The 15773-nt window shown below is 41.7% G+C and overlaps 1 protein-coding gene across 8 annotated transcripts in view; it reads right to left on the bottom strand.

Annotated features, from left to right (window-relative positions):
- The window catches only part of adgrv1 (adhesion G protein-coupled receptor V1), a 100649-nt gene that overhangs the window by 68826 nt on the left and 16050 nt on the right, over window positions 1-15773 (bottom strand). For 5 of the 8 annotated variants that reach the window (XR_008570029.1, XR_008570030.1, XR_008570027.1 and 2 more), the window contains exons 5-29: window positions 15527-15631; window positions 15232-15345; window positions 14920-15150; window positions 14307-14644; window positions 13970-14240; window positions 12716-13042; window positions 12259-12435; window positions 11899-12122; window positions 9786-9912; window positions 9479-9664; window positions 8983-9163; window positions 8727-8890; window positions 8519-8642; window positions 8146-8406; window positions 7075-7201; window positions 6707-6930; window positions 5888-6622; window positions 5454-5480; window positions 4367-4740; window positions 2165-2344; window positions 1389-1569; window positions 1116-1309; window positions 898-1027; window positions 465-545; window positions 31-170 (exon numbers count right to left, since the gene is read on the bottom strand). Coding sequence is in view for 5 of the 8 variants with exons in the window: in XM_054773172.1 (XP_054629147.1) it covers window positions 31-170; window positions 465-545; window positions 898-1027; window positions 1116-1309; window positions 1389-1569; window positions 2165-2344; window positions 4367-4740; window positions 5454-5480; window positions 5888-6622; window positions 6707-6930; window positions 7075-7201; window positions 8146-8406; window positions 8519-8642; window positions 8727-8890; window positions 8983-9163; window positions 9479-9664; window positions 9786-9912; window positions 11899-12122; window positions 12259-12435; window positions 12716-13042; window positions 13970-14240; window positions 14307-14644; window positions 14920-15150; window positions 15232-15345; window positions 15527-15631 (5223 nt within the window). In the remaining 3 variants the exon portion in view is untranslated. The remainder of the gene's footprint in view (window positions 1-30; window positions 171-464; window positions 546-897; window positions 1028-1115; window positions 1310-1388; window positions 1570-2164; window positions 2345-4366; window positions 4741-5453; window positions 5481-5887; window positions 6623-6706; window positions 6931-7074; window positions 7202-8145; window positions 8407-8518; window positions 8643-8726; window positions 8891-8982; window positions 9164-9478; window positions 9665-9785; window positions 9913-11898; window positions 12123-12258; window positions 12436-12715; window positions 13043-13969; window positions 14241-14306; window positions 14645-14919; window positions 15151-15231; window positions 15346-15526; window positions 15632-15773) is intronic. The other 3 variants (XM_054773174.1, XM_054773175.1, XM_054773176.1) reach the window with 2 other exon arrangements.

Genomic DNA, 15773 nt, shown 5'->3' with positions numbered 1-15773 from the left:
ATTTTTTTTAACTTAAACTGCTTAACTGACCTGTAGAACAACAGAGCTTTGTCCGTTCTCGGGTTCTGTCCCATTAATGGACAAAGAGTCAGGGCTGAAGTCAAACACTCCGTGGGCATCATCAGAAGCCGTGATGGTAACTGTGATGCGGGATGCAGCTCCCAAGCTGGCTGTGCAATATGACAAATCAACAGTAGCATTACTTTTTGCTCCTCCTTTAACATTCTACCAAGGAACATGATATTAGATAAGCACATGTATTATGTGTGCATGTTCATATCCACACACCTACAGTACAATATGCCTAAATGCAGATGCAAAGAAGCATGAGATGGTAGAGGCAAATCTAATGATACATCATATTTTTAAACAAATCTAAGAATCTTGAGAGTTGTTGATAGTCACCTGATGGTTGAAATACTTTGACTTTGAGGGATGCATCCTAAAACCAGGTAGACACTTACCACGGTGGAGAAAGGATGAAGGCAGGAAATCAGAGTCACTCTCCCCACTACCACTTTCCTCAACATGCAGAAACTGATCCACTGGTGGATCACAAACCAGGATCACACGTGAGGAGGGGGAGGATTCACACCAGGATATCAGACCAGAAGATAAGATATCACAAAAACACATTTAAGGGGTTGTTGATAGGTAGGATTGTTGGAGGCTGTTCGCAAAGACACAAAACGCACAAAAACAGAGCAGCGTTTCTGCCAGATGGCCAAGGTAGAACACAAGTCGGGATTTAGCATTGAGGATTTCTAAACAATACATCATAAAATTTATTACAGAGTTCACTTCAGATCAACTACTGCTAACTTAGCCAGTTCTTGCAGAAACCAAACATAGGATAGGTAAAAACAGAACAATAGAGAATAGAATTTGACATGTCACCTCCTCCATCAGCATTGTAGAGCTCCACTCTAAAGGCCTTGTCCAGCTCTGGGACAGGATTGTCAATGATGGTGATAGTAATGAACTTTAATCTCTCTCCTGGGAGAAAGTCCAACATCCCCTCTGAGTCCTGACAATTGGGGAACAAATACACCAGTCTATTTGAATTTGATGGGTCCGTGTATATAGTGTGTATTATGGTGAGAAGGAAGCCTCACTTCATAGTCTTCAGGGCTTGAGGCTGTGAAGGGTGTTGTTCTGTATCCTACCATGACCCTTCCGACAAGGCCTTGGGCCCTGACCACTGGCAGACGGACCTGCCCGTCTTCCTCATTAACTGTGATTTGCGCAGGTTCTAGAGCAGGAGGGATCAAGACTTCCACTGGAGGATGAGACTGGAACTGCAGTAAGCCTGCAAGGAGAATGAAGGACATCAAGATAGGGTTAAACATTAGAAAATAAAGCTATGTTTCCAGTGTGTCGATGAATACCATAGGGGTGGTCACTCGCTGTTATAGTGACAACATTAACAGAATTATTGGGGTCAATGCTGGCACCGCTGGTGGGAGTTGAGCCTGGCTTCCCATCACCGGACTCTGCTGACACCAGTCTGACGTGAAAGGTTTCTGCCAACTCGGGGAGGCTGTCATCCAACAGTAGTAGGTTCAGTACCTAAAAAAACATTAAAAAAAATTCTATACTTGAATACTGCAAATGGATCAGCAGTTAAATACAGACAAACTCGGCCTCTTGTAATCTTGTATCATTTAGGCTTAGAGGATTGCTGAAGCTGGCAGTCATTGGCTGACTATAACATTGTAGCACATGCATTGCACAATGTGATATCCAATACAAGAGCTATCAAATGATACAAATGTGTAATTTTGATCTATATTGTCAGTGAATTACTACTTTAACAAAGTTTATAATTGTGGTCACATTATTGTGGAATTTCACAGCATCATGCTGGGCAAAATTTTATGTAGCTAAAAAAAGCTGAACAAAATATAAAAGAAACACATCTGAATATGACACAATCACCACTCGAAACAAGTTGTTAAATTAATACATCTTTGACAGTGTTCAAATGTAGCATTATGAGAATTTTGATCTAGTTCTTCTTTTGAATCACCAATTTAACGCCAGTGAATGTAATTTGTGAGAAAGGAAAGCCTAAAGAAGGAAAGCAGTGGGGTTTTACTCTGCTTTTTTCTAAACCACGTGAAATCTAGCTGGTGAGTCATTCTGACACACTTGTATCACACACCTCAGAGCGCTGTCCAGGCTTGAAAAGAACAACTCCTGTGGAGTTGACAAAATCCTGATCTGCAGGCGTCTCACTGTCCAATTTACTCACTTGGGTGACAGAATAATTGACATAAACGTGGTCGAGAGATCCTCGCAACCGCTCAATCACACACGAAACAGTAGAGCCCTCCTCAGTAGTCTGTGACAACATACAGAAATAGAAATAGAAAAGAAAATGTGAGTTAAATCCAAACAATTTATAAATATTAAATGAATATTATGATGTTAAATGGCAGTTGTTTGACCTCCATTTGCTACATTCCATGTAATTGTAATGTAATGTAAACATGTAATTTTCTTATTCCATAACATTAATAATGTGATTCAGAGACTGACCACCTGATAGTCCACATGCCTTTATGTCCTTTCAGGACCAAAAGTAGATCCTCTAGTTTCTGATGGAATGTCGTCTCTCTGCTCTGCCACCTGTTGTGCTAATGAACATGAGCAAATATACGTAGCTCTCCAATTCCAGTATTGGGAATCCTGATCTGCTTCTACAGGAATGCCCGGACTGATAGAGCCATGGCAGCCATACCATCTGTTGCTCCACCTGAGATGAGCCAACACCAGAGTCCACGCAACCAATCAAACTAAAAAGGGAGAGCGTGTGCTAGCCGCAGCCAGGCATGAAGACTAATAAAATATGCAGCAAGAAAAACACTGACAAACAGGCAGGGTTGTGTTACATGTGTCTGTATGCATATTGTTTAGTTGTAGAAACAGCTAAGTGATGACAGTGACATGCCTCTGTAATTAAGCTTAAAGTATTTAACTGATACAGTGGGAAAATAATTATTTGATCCTGTGCATATTTTGTAAGTTTAAATTCTTATGGGCAGTCAAGAATAAATAAATTAATATATATATATATATATATACTGTATATTAAATAAACAGTATAAATTAACTTGTATTTGATTGAGAGAAATCAGCAGGCATTCTGACCCCCACAGAGCGGTTATGTGCCCGTATTGCAAACAAATGAATCCTGTCCTTTTAGAAAAGTACTCCTCAACTCAACTTGTTATGTGGACAGAAGCCATTCAAATCTCTCCAGTCTCTACCACCTTGGGCATGACCAAAGAGCTGTGAAAGGACCTCAGGGACAATATTGTAGACCTGCACAAGCGTGAGCTACAAGATCATCAACAAGTTTGGTGAGAAAGACAACACTATTGGAGCAGCAATTTCTAAATGGAAGAAATACAAGATAAAAGTCAATCGCCCTTGCAGTGGTGATCCATGCAAGATTTCACCTTGTGGGGTAAGAATGATTCTGAAGAGAAAGGTGAGGGACCAGACCAGAATTACAAGGGAGAAACTGGATCATGATCTCAAGGGAATTAGGACCACATTAATCAAGAAAAACGTTTATAGAACACTTCACGCATAATCCTGCTGTGCCCGCAAGGTCCCCTTGCTCAAGAAGGCACATGTACAGGCGGTAGGATTAAATAAGATTTGCTTCTTCAAACTCCTTTTTGGATATGAGGAATTGTGCAAGAGTAAACATGTGCTATTCCTTAATATAACTTGTCAAGCCTGTCTGAAACAAATACACCATAACTATGTGTGTAAACAGAAGACCTACAGTATACTTACCATGCATTAATAAAATCACCCACTTCAATGGCATAATCTAATGGAGTTGTGGTGAGCGCTAGCTTTGAACGCTGGAAAGACCGTGAACTTCTACAGATTTATTGGCTCATAATGGCTACTAAAAATCATATTTCAAGTATTTTGAAAAGGTTAAGGATGAAAGAAAGTGAAGTGCAACTTGTGTCAGCAGCTTCTTATACAATATAACACACGACAACAACCAACAGCATATCATTGAAAACAGGTAAGGCAGGTAAGCCAACTTCATTTTATATCTCGACTGTGGTTTTTATTCCATGGATTAAAATTTCTGGCCAGACTGCTATCAGAATTTTGGTTTCTGTTTTTCAAACCATGCTGTTCCTATTTTATTTGCACTTTTCTGATGTTTAATATCCCCACTTGCACTTGAAGACATCCCTAGTAATGTGCCAACTTGCAGAAAAAAAACAACAATCGACAATTAGTCGACTATAGACAAAATATAACGAATCAGATCTGATTATAAAAATCCTTAGTCGAAGGCAACCCTACCAGCCACACACAAGGTACTTACGTCAGGTATGCAGCGCCCAGTGAATCCAAAAAGCCCATTGGCATTGTCACTCTTCATGACTCGTATTATAGCTGTGGGTCTGGGGAAGGGGAGGCGAGCGCCACCCCGCACGGCCACCAGCTGCAGGTAGAACACTTCTTCTCCCTCTTCTTCGTCATCATCCTTGACTTCCACCACAAACGATTTCTGTTTTTCCAGTGGCTGATAGCGCAGGTAACCTGAGATGGTGCGCAGGTCTGTCTTGGCAGGCTGGGTGTGAAGTTCATGCACGTGGCTACGGTTGAGCTTGGTCCTGTACAAGCGGATGTCCTGAAGAAGGCCAGTGTACAGCTGTTGGCCTGACGTATCTGACCCAATAAATACAGATGCAGGACCTGCAGTGTAGAAATGGAAACATATTTTATATGAAAAAGAAAGAAACTGTCCAAATAATGCAGTCTTCAGCAGTGTAGAATGGGGTTCTTTACTGATATAGATGCTTCCAAAGTTGGTATGGTTTGTTTTCTTGTGTTCCATGACCTTTTTTGACCATACACCATCTTTTTGGTCTACTCACATTCAAAGCAAGTATAATATGGGACAAGTGCAGGGAATCTGCAACAGTGGCCAAGTACAAAGCCCTGATGCAAGATGAAGTATTAGCAGAAGACAATTACAGCTGACACAACAGATGATTATGTATCTACTGGCCATGATTGAAGTTAACTAAAGAGCCATTTGAGCCCCTAAAGAGCTCCCCCATCACCCCACCCCACCCGAGAGCCCTCAATTTGGTACCGGCTACCACTATTGTCTCCAGTAATTAGAGGAAGAAAAGAAGATGCTGACCAATTCCTTTGAGCGGTAACTATATCCAACTGGGCTAACTCAAGCGTTGTAGAGGCTCAATAGTTCTGAACAATGAGGGCTAGACCGGAAGGTGGGTGGTGAGTGTGCATGTGCATAACTTGTGTGTGTGCATTCTTATATTGAAAAAATGTGTCATTTCCTCTACGCCTATAGGAAAGGATACATATTTAGACACACTCACATAATTCAAACAACCTAGTTACAACAGTATGAGGCTTTGTGCCTCATTGACACTGACCATGGTGCTGAAACTGCAGCCCACAAACTATTTGGACAAACAAAAGAGATTTGGTCACAATTTTGGGAAGTCTGCCATTATCCAGGTCACTCTTACAACAATTTTACAGTCTTTTGCCATTTCCTTTCATCATTTAAAGTCATAAGTTACATATACATACAAAAAAATCACCTTAATGCAAAATTTGTCCAAAGTATGAATAATTTTCTAAATGCATACTCAAAAAATGGTAAATTGAAAGAGCTCCCAAAATATATGTATTTTTTACATTACTCACTTACTCAAATGTCTGTGGCTGGTTCTGACAGACAAGAGATTTTTCTTGTAAATAAAAAGTCAGATGAAAAGTAAATGGGACATAATGGCACAAATTAACAAATCTATTGCCAAACAGGCAATACTGACATAAAAATACAACAGAGCAGACAGCTCACCATCAGCAATGCCTTCTCCTTTAATGCTCTTCAGTCCTCCAGGAATGGGGGTCCCATCCAGGAAAAACTCAATAATCCCATCATCAACCGTAATAATGACATGCAGCCATGTATTATCTTCAACAAATTTGGCAGCAGTGGCCTGGGCCATCTGGGTGTTGTTTGATTCCAGGATTGTATAGTACAACATCACTGTGACGTGCGACTCATTGGTGTGGATTTTCACTCCATAATAGAAAGTGCCATTTCTGGTTCCCTTGGAGACAATGAAGCCATCTGTATCTGCTCTGGGCACGAGCCAAGCAGAGAATGTAAAGTTGCCTGGGACATCAGGCGAATCTTCAAGGGAGATCGTCCCGTAGGCTCCAGGAAGTCCAGAGAAAAACCATGTGTCTGTTGCTGAGTGGTGTCTTCTGGCATGAGGCCTGAGCACTACCTCATCAGGGAAGGAAGCTAGAAGTAGCAGGTCATCCATCACGGGAAGACCCTCTGGAAAGTGTCCAGATACGATCTCCCAGGCAACCCGCACATCACCAGAAGTACCCTGCTGTCGTAGGATGGTACAGGAAGTGACATCGGCCATATCGTCTTCTGACAGTACATCTTCTGCTACTTCTTGGTCCAGATTGTTGTCAGCAATAGCAAAGACACCAAACGGGTCATCATTGAAGGGAATCACAAGCGAGGCACTCAGAAAAGTCTCAGCGAGTCGGCCACCATCCCCTGGGTAACCACCTTTAAGGATAACAATACATACTATACATCACTAGTTCACTACATTTGGAAATATGCTAAATATAGAAAGTCTTTTGGACTCACCAGAGATATTAACCAGCCTGAGGACATAGGTCTCGTTAAATTCTGGAAGCTTATCTGAAATGGCCTCCAGAGTGATTGCTTTGGACTGTTCTCCAGTGGTGAAAGTTATAGAACCATTGGTGTTGGTAAACTCGTCATTTTCCAACAGTGGAGTGATGGAGTCATTGGCATAAAGCTGCCAGTAGACTGTCACATTGCCAAAACGACCCCTTGCTCTCAGGACACTGATGAGAAAAATACATACAGCCAGATATTTTGTATTTTATGTAATGGCTCATTCCTTGATAGGTATCAGTGAAGATGTTAAACAGAGAAATAACATTACAATAAATGGAAATCCTACACAGCATGCAAAGACTGCTCCTTACTAGACGTTATTGCTTTTTCCTTCCTCAACCATCTTTTCCACTGGCTCCAGTGAAAAAATGCCATTGGCATCATCATTGGCCTCAATTACCACAGTAGCTGTGTCTGCTCCATAAACCACAGCATCACCTGCACCAACACACACACACAATCAAATTGTCTTTTGTCACATTTTAATAATTGATTAATGCTGTAGACATCTGATATGGAAGACAGCCATAGCTAATTTTTCATGAAAAGTTTTTCATAAAAATTAAGTAGTCAGGTGTTAAACGGTATGTTGTATTAATCCTGACCTACATATTTGAATAACTAGCTTAAATAAGATGCAGAAGCCTTCGCAGAGTAACCCCCACAGTCACATATTTCAGGTTGCTAGCCTACGTGAAACCTGAAATAAGCATGTAGGCCTTTTCTCACAATTAAAGCAACTACGCAAACATGTCAAGGTCCCAGCATGAGTTTGATCAGGTTCTCGCGTGATGAATATTGACTTTGAACACAATCATTATGTGAACGGCAGTTCCCTGTCATAGAGCCTATACCTTATTCCTCCACTACTATCCATTACTGTCAACTGGTAAACACAGAGAGGCCAACTGAGTCACTGGTCTTTGACTATTTGGAGCCTGGTAATTAAGGTCCTGTTGGGGCCCGTTTTTTATTGCTGTCCCTGACACACAATATGGGGATTAGGAGAGCACACTGTGTTGGTACAGATACCTCTGTCTATGCATGCATATGAAGCTGTCAATAACACAGAGTCAAGCTCGGATATACAGCATTAAACTGAGTGAGAAAACAACTTATTTATATATGTGCAATTTATTTAAATTGTTTTTTAACTTATCTTGCTGGAATGGTCTTGCTCATGGTGATTTAAGTTAAGGTGGGTATTTTGTAGAGCACATTAAGCTGTAAAAAAAAATCCAGTCTGATTAATGGGGAGTAGAAGAGTTGTCTTATACAAACATACAAATTAGGCCATCCCTATTTTTTTCTCATGCTTATATATGCCTCTTGCCACAATTTGAATAAATATGATCCAGTATGTAGACATACTGAATACTCACCAGTGGCATTATACAATACAATGGAGAAGTGCTCATCAGTCTCTGGTATGTTGTCATCCTCTATGGCCACAGAGATGTTCTTCATCCATTCCCCAATGTCGTACACCAGCAATGTGTCGTTACTCAGCAAGTTGAGATCTTCTGGTGACGCATCACCAAATTTCACACAGTACGACACTGTGCTGACATAATCTGCTGGTCCGGCCCTTAGAACACTGAAGTTGGCTATGCTTCCTTCCGGAAGCTGCACAACAATGGGTTCTTTACAGGGAAAAAAATTAAGGAATGCAGAGAGAGGTAGCTAATGAGGGATGAGAGATTGAAGATATGTTCAGCAATATATTAGTCGTCTAACAACAGCTATAGCTCTTACCAGAAAAGTAAATAGGGTCATCATTTTTGCTAATGTTTAAATTGGCAGTGACACTGTTTCCCAGCTTTGCTCCACCACTCACGTTCACCAATGTGATAGTGAAATTCTCCATGCCTTCAGGGATCTAGGACCAAAAAAAATGTACAGTGATACTAACTTCTAACAGCTACTTATGGTATGTAATTTGAGGTTACGTTTTTCAATGTACCTCATCAGGTAAAGAGAGAAGAGTGAAGTTTTTCAAGTATTCCCCCTCCTTGAATGTGATGTTTCCCTGGATGGGGCTAACATCTTCGGAAGCAGCTGGCTCAAGGATCCAGGAAACCAAAACCTCTCCAAAGAGCCCCCGGTTTCTCTCCACAGTGTAGGTTGCTACAAAACAATCATGTATAGAGTATTGAGATTAATCAAATGTTCACTGACTAATTCCAATTAAAAATTCAAACAGTATTACTCAAAAGCACCTTGGTGTGCCTCATTGTCTTTGCTCTCACTTATGACCACTGTCGCTCCTGATTGCATGAACTGGATGACTCCAAAGGGGTCGTCATTTCTCCTTACTGTGACGTTGACCTCCCTGTGGCTGCCGAGACGACTGGGGGGAGTGCTGTGGCTGCTAAGTATCACCAAGAACGTCTCGTCCATCTGAGCACACACAACATTACATTTGATCAATCAAAAGCTTTAACCATAACATAGAAAAACACAAATCATATTTCCTTTGCTCCAATCTCATGTTTGTGTATTTATTGTTGGTTGTTCGTAAGTTTGCAAGTTCTGCCCATGTATACACGTCAAGGTCGTTGGAGACACATAGGTGTGAATGTGAGTGTGAATGGTTGTTTGTCTATCTGTGCCCTGGTGTCCAATCCAGGGTGAATCCTGCCTCACCTGTGACTGTGAACACAATGAAGATTGTACCCACTTAGAAAGTCAACATTACTTTACTAGTACTCTTACCTCTGGCACTGCATCTGGCTTCGCCACCAGAGCCACCACTACCTCTCTCTCGCCTGGTTTAAACTCCAAGATGCCCGTGGAGCCATAGAATTCTGTGTTGCCTGCAGGCATGACAGCATATCGCACCAGTTGTTTCAGCAGCTGTCCCTGAGCTCTGACCACATGGAGCTCCACTGCTTCACCCTCCTGGACAGAGCAATTTTTATTGATGTCACCGGTCAGTCAGTTGGAGGCACTCACAAAAGACAGCATTTATTGTAATTAAGTACCATATCAAAGATTTATAGGTATATGTTCTTTGGCTTACGTTGATGACCCATGGACCTCTGGAGGACGGCGAGAACTCAAAGACTCCCCCAGGGTCATCGTTTTCCATGATGACAATCTCTCTGCTTGTATAGCCAGCTTTCAGTATCTGATTTTCAACATTAGTCCTGGGACATACAGATAAATACATTTTAATGATGGGATAATGGCACCTGTTTAAAATGATACAAAAACAAAAATATTTTGTTTTTGAACAACGATGTTCCATGGTGTTCTCAAACGTCAGAAAAATGGCCTGACTACCAATAAAAAGTGGATCAAAATGTAATCAACCTACTCTCAAAGATATCCCAAAACAGTATACAAGGGGACTTGAATGGTATGGCAATCAAACAATATGGAAATTGACCACAATTTTCTTGGAGAAAAAGCACAGAACCTGATCAAAAAGAAGTTATACATTAGCTTCCAATTATTGTGGTTTTCTGGTTATTTTCTTCACTGAAAAGTACTTGAAATTAAGATTTGCTACAAGTTTTATTTTTCCACTATCTGTATCTGTATCTGTATCTGTATCTGTGCACCCATCTAAATTATCTGCATCCGTATATGTACTCTGAGTGGGCGTGGCATAAACCAGAAGTGGACGGGGTTTAACCAGAAATGGGTGGTGCTTAAATTGGTAAGTCTGAAACTGACATGGATTGATCAGAAGTTGCTGTATTTATTATTTATTATTCAGCTACATGTGTACTGTGTATGTGTGTAAGTGATCAGTAAGACTTTATTATTTAATTATTTTTTAAACTGTGTTAAGTTGGTGATTCATGGAAACATCCAGTGATGGCAAACAGGGAAATAATATGTTAGCCTTGTTCACTGTAGTTTTGTCAAAAACACCGCATTCAGTACTACGAGCAAAGTTTTCCAACTGACGTTACCAGCCAAATTAGAAGCAAGCCAAAAAAATAAAAAATGTTGGCAGTGACCAACGCAAGACGAGCCGTTTACAGCTGTCTTGTCAAATGCACTGCATATGTAACGAAACAAGTTTACCAAGTAAGTTTAGATACGACCTGAGCTGAGGAAAACCTAAAAAAAACCCGTCCGGATTGGAGGCAGTGACCAACGCGACATGAGCCGTTTTCTGTCTCAACTCAAATGCACAGCATACTCCTCTCTCTGGCTGTAGGGAGTCTGTCTCAAGAGGGGTGGTCGCTGTGTGTGACTGACCAATCACAGAGCATGAAGAGTGAATACGTAAGTAGTTACCCAATGAGGATTTTCCTTCATCACGATTACGGATAATGACGAGCTGTACTCGTTTCATGCTCGTACCATGCAAAAATGCATTATTTTAATAAATACTCATCTAAAACGAGTATCCAGCTCATTCCTAGTAAGTTATTCATGGACCACTCAGGGTTAGGGACCACACTCTGAGGAATGCTGCTTTAAATCACATTGGATTCCATTTGTGATGTGAACACAATATATTCATGTTATCATGAAGTATTGTAGAAACAATTTAAAAAACAATCAAAAATCACCACAACATCATTTATATGCAATATCATGTGTGTGCGTGTCTGTGTGTGTGTCTGTGTTTGTGAGAGAACGAGAAAATCAGAGCCAAGCAGGCTTCACATGACGGATTAATTAGAGACAAAACAAGACAGAAAGAAGCACTCCAAATTGCCAATCACAGCCAAGCCACCGCATGAATACAAACTGCGGTATCTTTAAAAAGGGCAAACAATCAAGCCTGGTTAAACTGGAATGAATCACATGAAGAGGATTCTCTGTTGACTACTTTCTTTTGGATTCCCTGTTTTCACACCACCAGAGAATTCCCCCCACCCCAATACCACTCATCCCCACATCAGCCAAAGACCCCAGGAATCCTGAAGTAGCCCCTTAGCTGGAAAACAACACCCTGATTCAAGCTAAACAAAAGGCCCAGGTTCACTCCACTCTCCACTTACCCAAAGTATACTATAAAGCGTGCAGTCTCCACCCTACAGAGATGGAGCGGGAGGGGGACAGTGCTACAGTTCTCATCAGAACATCCACTAACAGTGCATGCTACACTGAAAGTGTCATCACCATTGGCAATTTACAACCTGCAGAAAACATTGTTAGTCTTTCCCTACCTATCCAGGGTAAGCAGCATGGTCTCGTTTACTTCTGGCGTATTGTCAGCCATGATAGTGAGATTGATGGCCGCGTCGCTCTGTCCGGACATGAAAACAACAGAGCCGTTGAAAGGTGTCAGATCATTTGCGGTTACATCCGCACGGTTGGCTCTGATTGGCTTAAGACTCCACAACACTACAGCCTGACCATCAGTGCCATCACGCTGCAATGGGAGGCTCACCTGCAACAAACATAATGACAATACTGTAAACACTAAGACGGAATGACTAACATCTTTAGTGACAACTTCCATCTTGGACAATCAGAGTTTATGAAAAGCATTATTTATATTTTTCTGTTGGAGGGGCGAATCTTACAATGCTGATGTTGCTGTCCTCTGGTTCATAAATCACAATTGTGCTATTACTCGTAAAACCAATTTCTCCATTGGCAATGTCAGGGGTGACTGTCAAGGTGAGGTCGAGAGGTCCCCAAAATCTTGGGCTTTTTGAGGGAATAGGAGGAGTGATATCAACAAGGTCCAGTGAATTCAACTATGGGAGAAAACAGAAAAAAAGGACATTGAGAGAAGGTTCAAACTAGAAACAGATATGTTTTCTGCTTGTCTCTGTTCAGTCATGAACCATTTTCAAGTTTTAACGGCTAATGCCTTATATAATAGTAAAAGGTGTGAGTTTTAGGTAATTTTGTTAGAAAGAATCGTCGGGAGGTTTCCATGACAACAGATTTAAGTGCTATTATAAAACCACTCACTCATGCAAACGAGACACTCTGATTTGCAAGAAGTGTAAGAGATCACACTATGTATTTTACCTGTATAAAGAAATGAGCTCCATTCTGCAGAAAAGCATCGTTCCTGATCGGTACAACAAAATGGACCGTACGTTCACGAGAGAAGACAACATTCACAGTTCTGCTAACATTCAGAACCTTGTCTAGCGCCAGCACTGGGTCTATTGGACCTGCGGGAATGTAGAGGGCAGTGAGACTCATTGACACTTCACCCAGGGTGCCGCCTTCCCGCAGGAAGTTTAGTGACAGAAAACGGCCTTCGGGTTGGCTTTGGATGCTTTGCTCTCTTTCTGGGTTGAAACGAAATATCCCATAGACGTCATCACTGTCCTGGATGTAAAACACCATCTGGGGAAATAGTGGAAAAGATCAATAACATGTTCCTGAAAATAAAAATAAATACTAAGAGCCTATATGGAGTTTTCCAAATTTGATAGCAGCTAATTCAAGTAGGTGGCTGAGTCCACCTGTGAGCCACATGGGTGTTACATTGATGCAGATTTCAAATCAGCATCTATAGATGTTTTGATCTAGCTTTCCTGGACCTACATCATACTTGTTCCTTGTGAGTCTGCAAGGTGAGGATGAGAGAGGAAAGGAAGCCTGAAAGTAGTAAAATGGATCGTTGAGCTAACTTTAGAGTTCCAACCTCTTTAATTAACTCTAACTGAAGTCATGACTTTTTAACTCGGGCCCATTGCTTTCCCCGAAAGCCACATGTATGATGCTTTGCCTGGTATGTACACAAGAACTGATTTATAGCTCAGTGTGACATACTTGACATACAAACTTGTGGCACTCGTGAAGTCAGGCAATGGGCCTCAGCTTGTGGGTTCTGCGCTGGTTGAGCGCAGGTGGCAAACAGATGCAGAGACAACCTGATTTCAGGTGGTGATGTGTGTTTGTGTATGACCAAAGAGCTGCATCTCATACAATGACTTAAACATAAACAAGATTAACAGTACACCTTCCCAATCATTTCAGACATGGTCAAGAGGCTTTCATCAACTCAAATTTCACCCACCCCTTACAAAATATGCACACAAACGCCACACATTTAGTCAATCGGCTATCCCCTCTTTGTATCAGATCTGCCACATTGATGGGAACCCCACAGGGCGAAGTGACTAACTGGTCTTTCAAAATGTGCCAAGTTTACCACTGCACCTTACATTACATCACATACAGTACTGTAAAAACTCCCACACACAGAACAATGGAAAAAAAAATGCACAACGTCTGGAGGGTACTCAGTATAGCAATGAGGAGGCCCACCTCCATGGGTTCGTCAACCTCAGCATCTCCAGTCACAGTATGCGGCAGCAGTCTTAGCACAAAAGCTTCTGCCTCTTCAGGTATCTCGTCCGACACAATATCTATTGGAATCACAGTGGTCACCTGTCCGGCAGCAAAGCTCACCACCCCTGCCTCAGGCATCAAGTCGTCAGAAACCGGCAAAAGGTCACTTGAGTTACGACTGATGGACCAGTTGGCAGACACGTCACCATAGCTACCGCCATTCCTCACAATAACAATGCCGTCAAATCTGCAGGAACAACAGACAATGAGACATTTCTTCCATATGTATTTTTTTCATTACATTGTTTTCTACCTTTGTGTCAGGTCTTCGTTGATGCTGATTGGCTGATTGACCACACTGCTGCTGATTGACAGGACACCGTGAGGCTTATCATTAGGCTCGATGGTGACAAGCACAGCATTAGGTGAAACTAGCACTGCATCTCCTTTAATGCTCTCTTCCAGCAGGACCACTTGGAAGGACTCTGCAATTTCTGGCACTTCATCATCTGTGATGTTAAACAGCAGGCTGGTCTTGTAGACAAATGGAGGGAAGGTGACTGTTTTGACTGGTTGCAAGTCGAGGAAGTCTTCACCTAGTGTGGCGCTGACCAGTCCTTTGCCACTTAATATCATGTAATCCACAGAGACCTAGAGACAGTGGAGTGCAGATGTTTCACATGAATTTGACTTTAGGGTCCTTTTGGTCTGTTTCCCCCAGTTCGGTTTCTTAACCTGCTAAGGTTACTTCAGTTATGTAAATGGCAGAATGATTGATTTGTAGTTCCAACAGTGGGTAGACAGAGTCTGGGGTGAGCAAAAAAATCCACAAAATGTGTTCCAGAAAATCATTTTTTGGGGAAACTTTTGGGGATTTCCCCCTGCTCGAGACCATCACGGAGTATGAAACAACAAAAAAGGTATACCTCAGTGTCAACAGAGCCAAGGAGTGGCCCGTCCTCGGTCATCCGACCGCGTGTCACATTCAGGGTGATAACTCCTGCAGACTCTGTTACTGCTCTGACAGAGTGTGAGAACCTCAGTGGGCTGTCATTACGCCGGATCCTCAGCTGAACACTGCTGCTGTTGGGCCTGAGGACAGCTCCGCCTCCCACGCCTGTGAGTCTCACTGAAAACACTTCATCATCCTCTGGAATCTGATTCACAGGACAATGATGCATAAAGAAACTCTACAAGTGCCACATTTATTGACACTTGCTGGATATGATAATCAGTACCTGGTCATCCAGGATGAGGACATTGAAGTGAAAAGCAGCATGTCCAAGAGGAATGGTGATATTTCCTCTTTCAGGGGTGACATCCTGAAAGGCAGGATTGGGACCACCAGAGATCTGGTGAAGAAAATTTCACCATTAATAAAGTGGACTTTCAAATTGAAGATTCATTGCTACCATAAAACAATAGTACAGTCTTTATCAAAGTAAAAATGGGAAGCTTCTTGCAAATTACACTGTTAGTTCTTATTGAATGAGCGTTTTACATGTGCTGTTTTAATGCATAATGTTCGCTCACCTCAAAGTTCACAGTCACTGTCCCATATGTCCCCTTTTCTCTGATTAGGGTTAGCGGCACTAACAAATTTCCTCCTCTTGGTTCGTCAACGACGACCTCCTCAGTCTGAGATGGGAGACAGAAAATCGCAAACAAATATATTTAAACTTCTATTTGTAGATCATCTCGTTTGGTCAGGTGGTAACAGGTGGTCATACGTTAGCTTAGCTTAGCTTTGTACATGCTAGTATTGCTGGACATATACAGT

Source organism: Dunckerocampus dactyliophorus, chromosome 4 (genome assembly GCF_027744805.1).
Source record: "Dunckerocampus dactyliophorus isolate RoL2022-P2 chromosome 4, RoL_Ddac_1.1, whole genome shotgun sequence".
NCBI classification, from domain to species: Eukaryota; Metazoa; Chordata; class Actinopteri; order Syngnathiformes; family Syngnathidae; genus Dunckerocampus; species Dunckerocampus dactyliophorus.
This window is presented reverse-complemented; position numbering and strand designations above follow the sequence as displayed.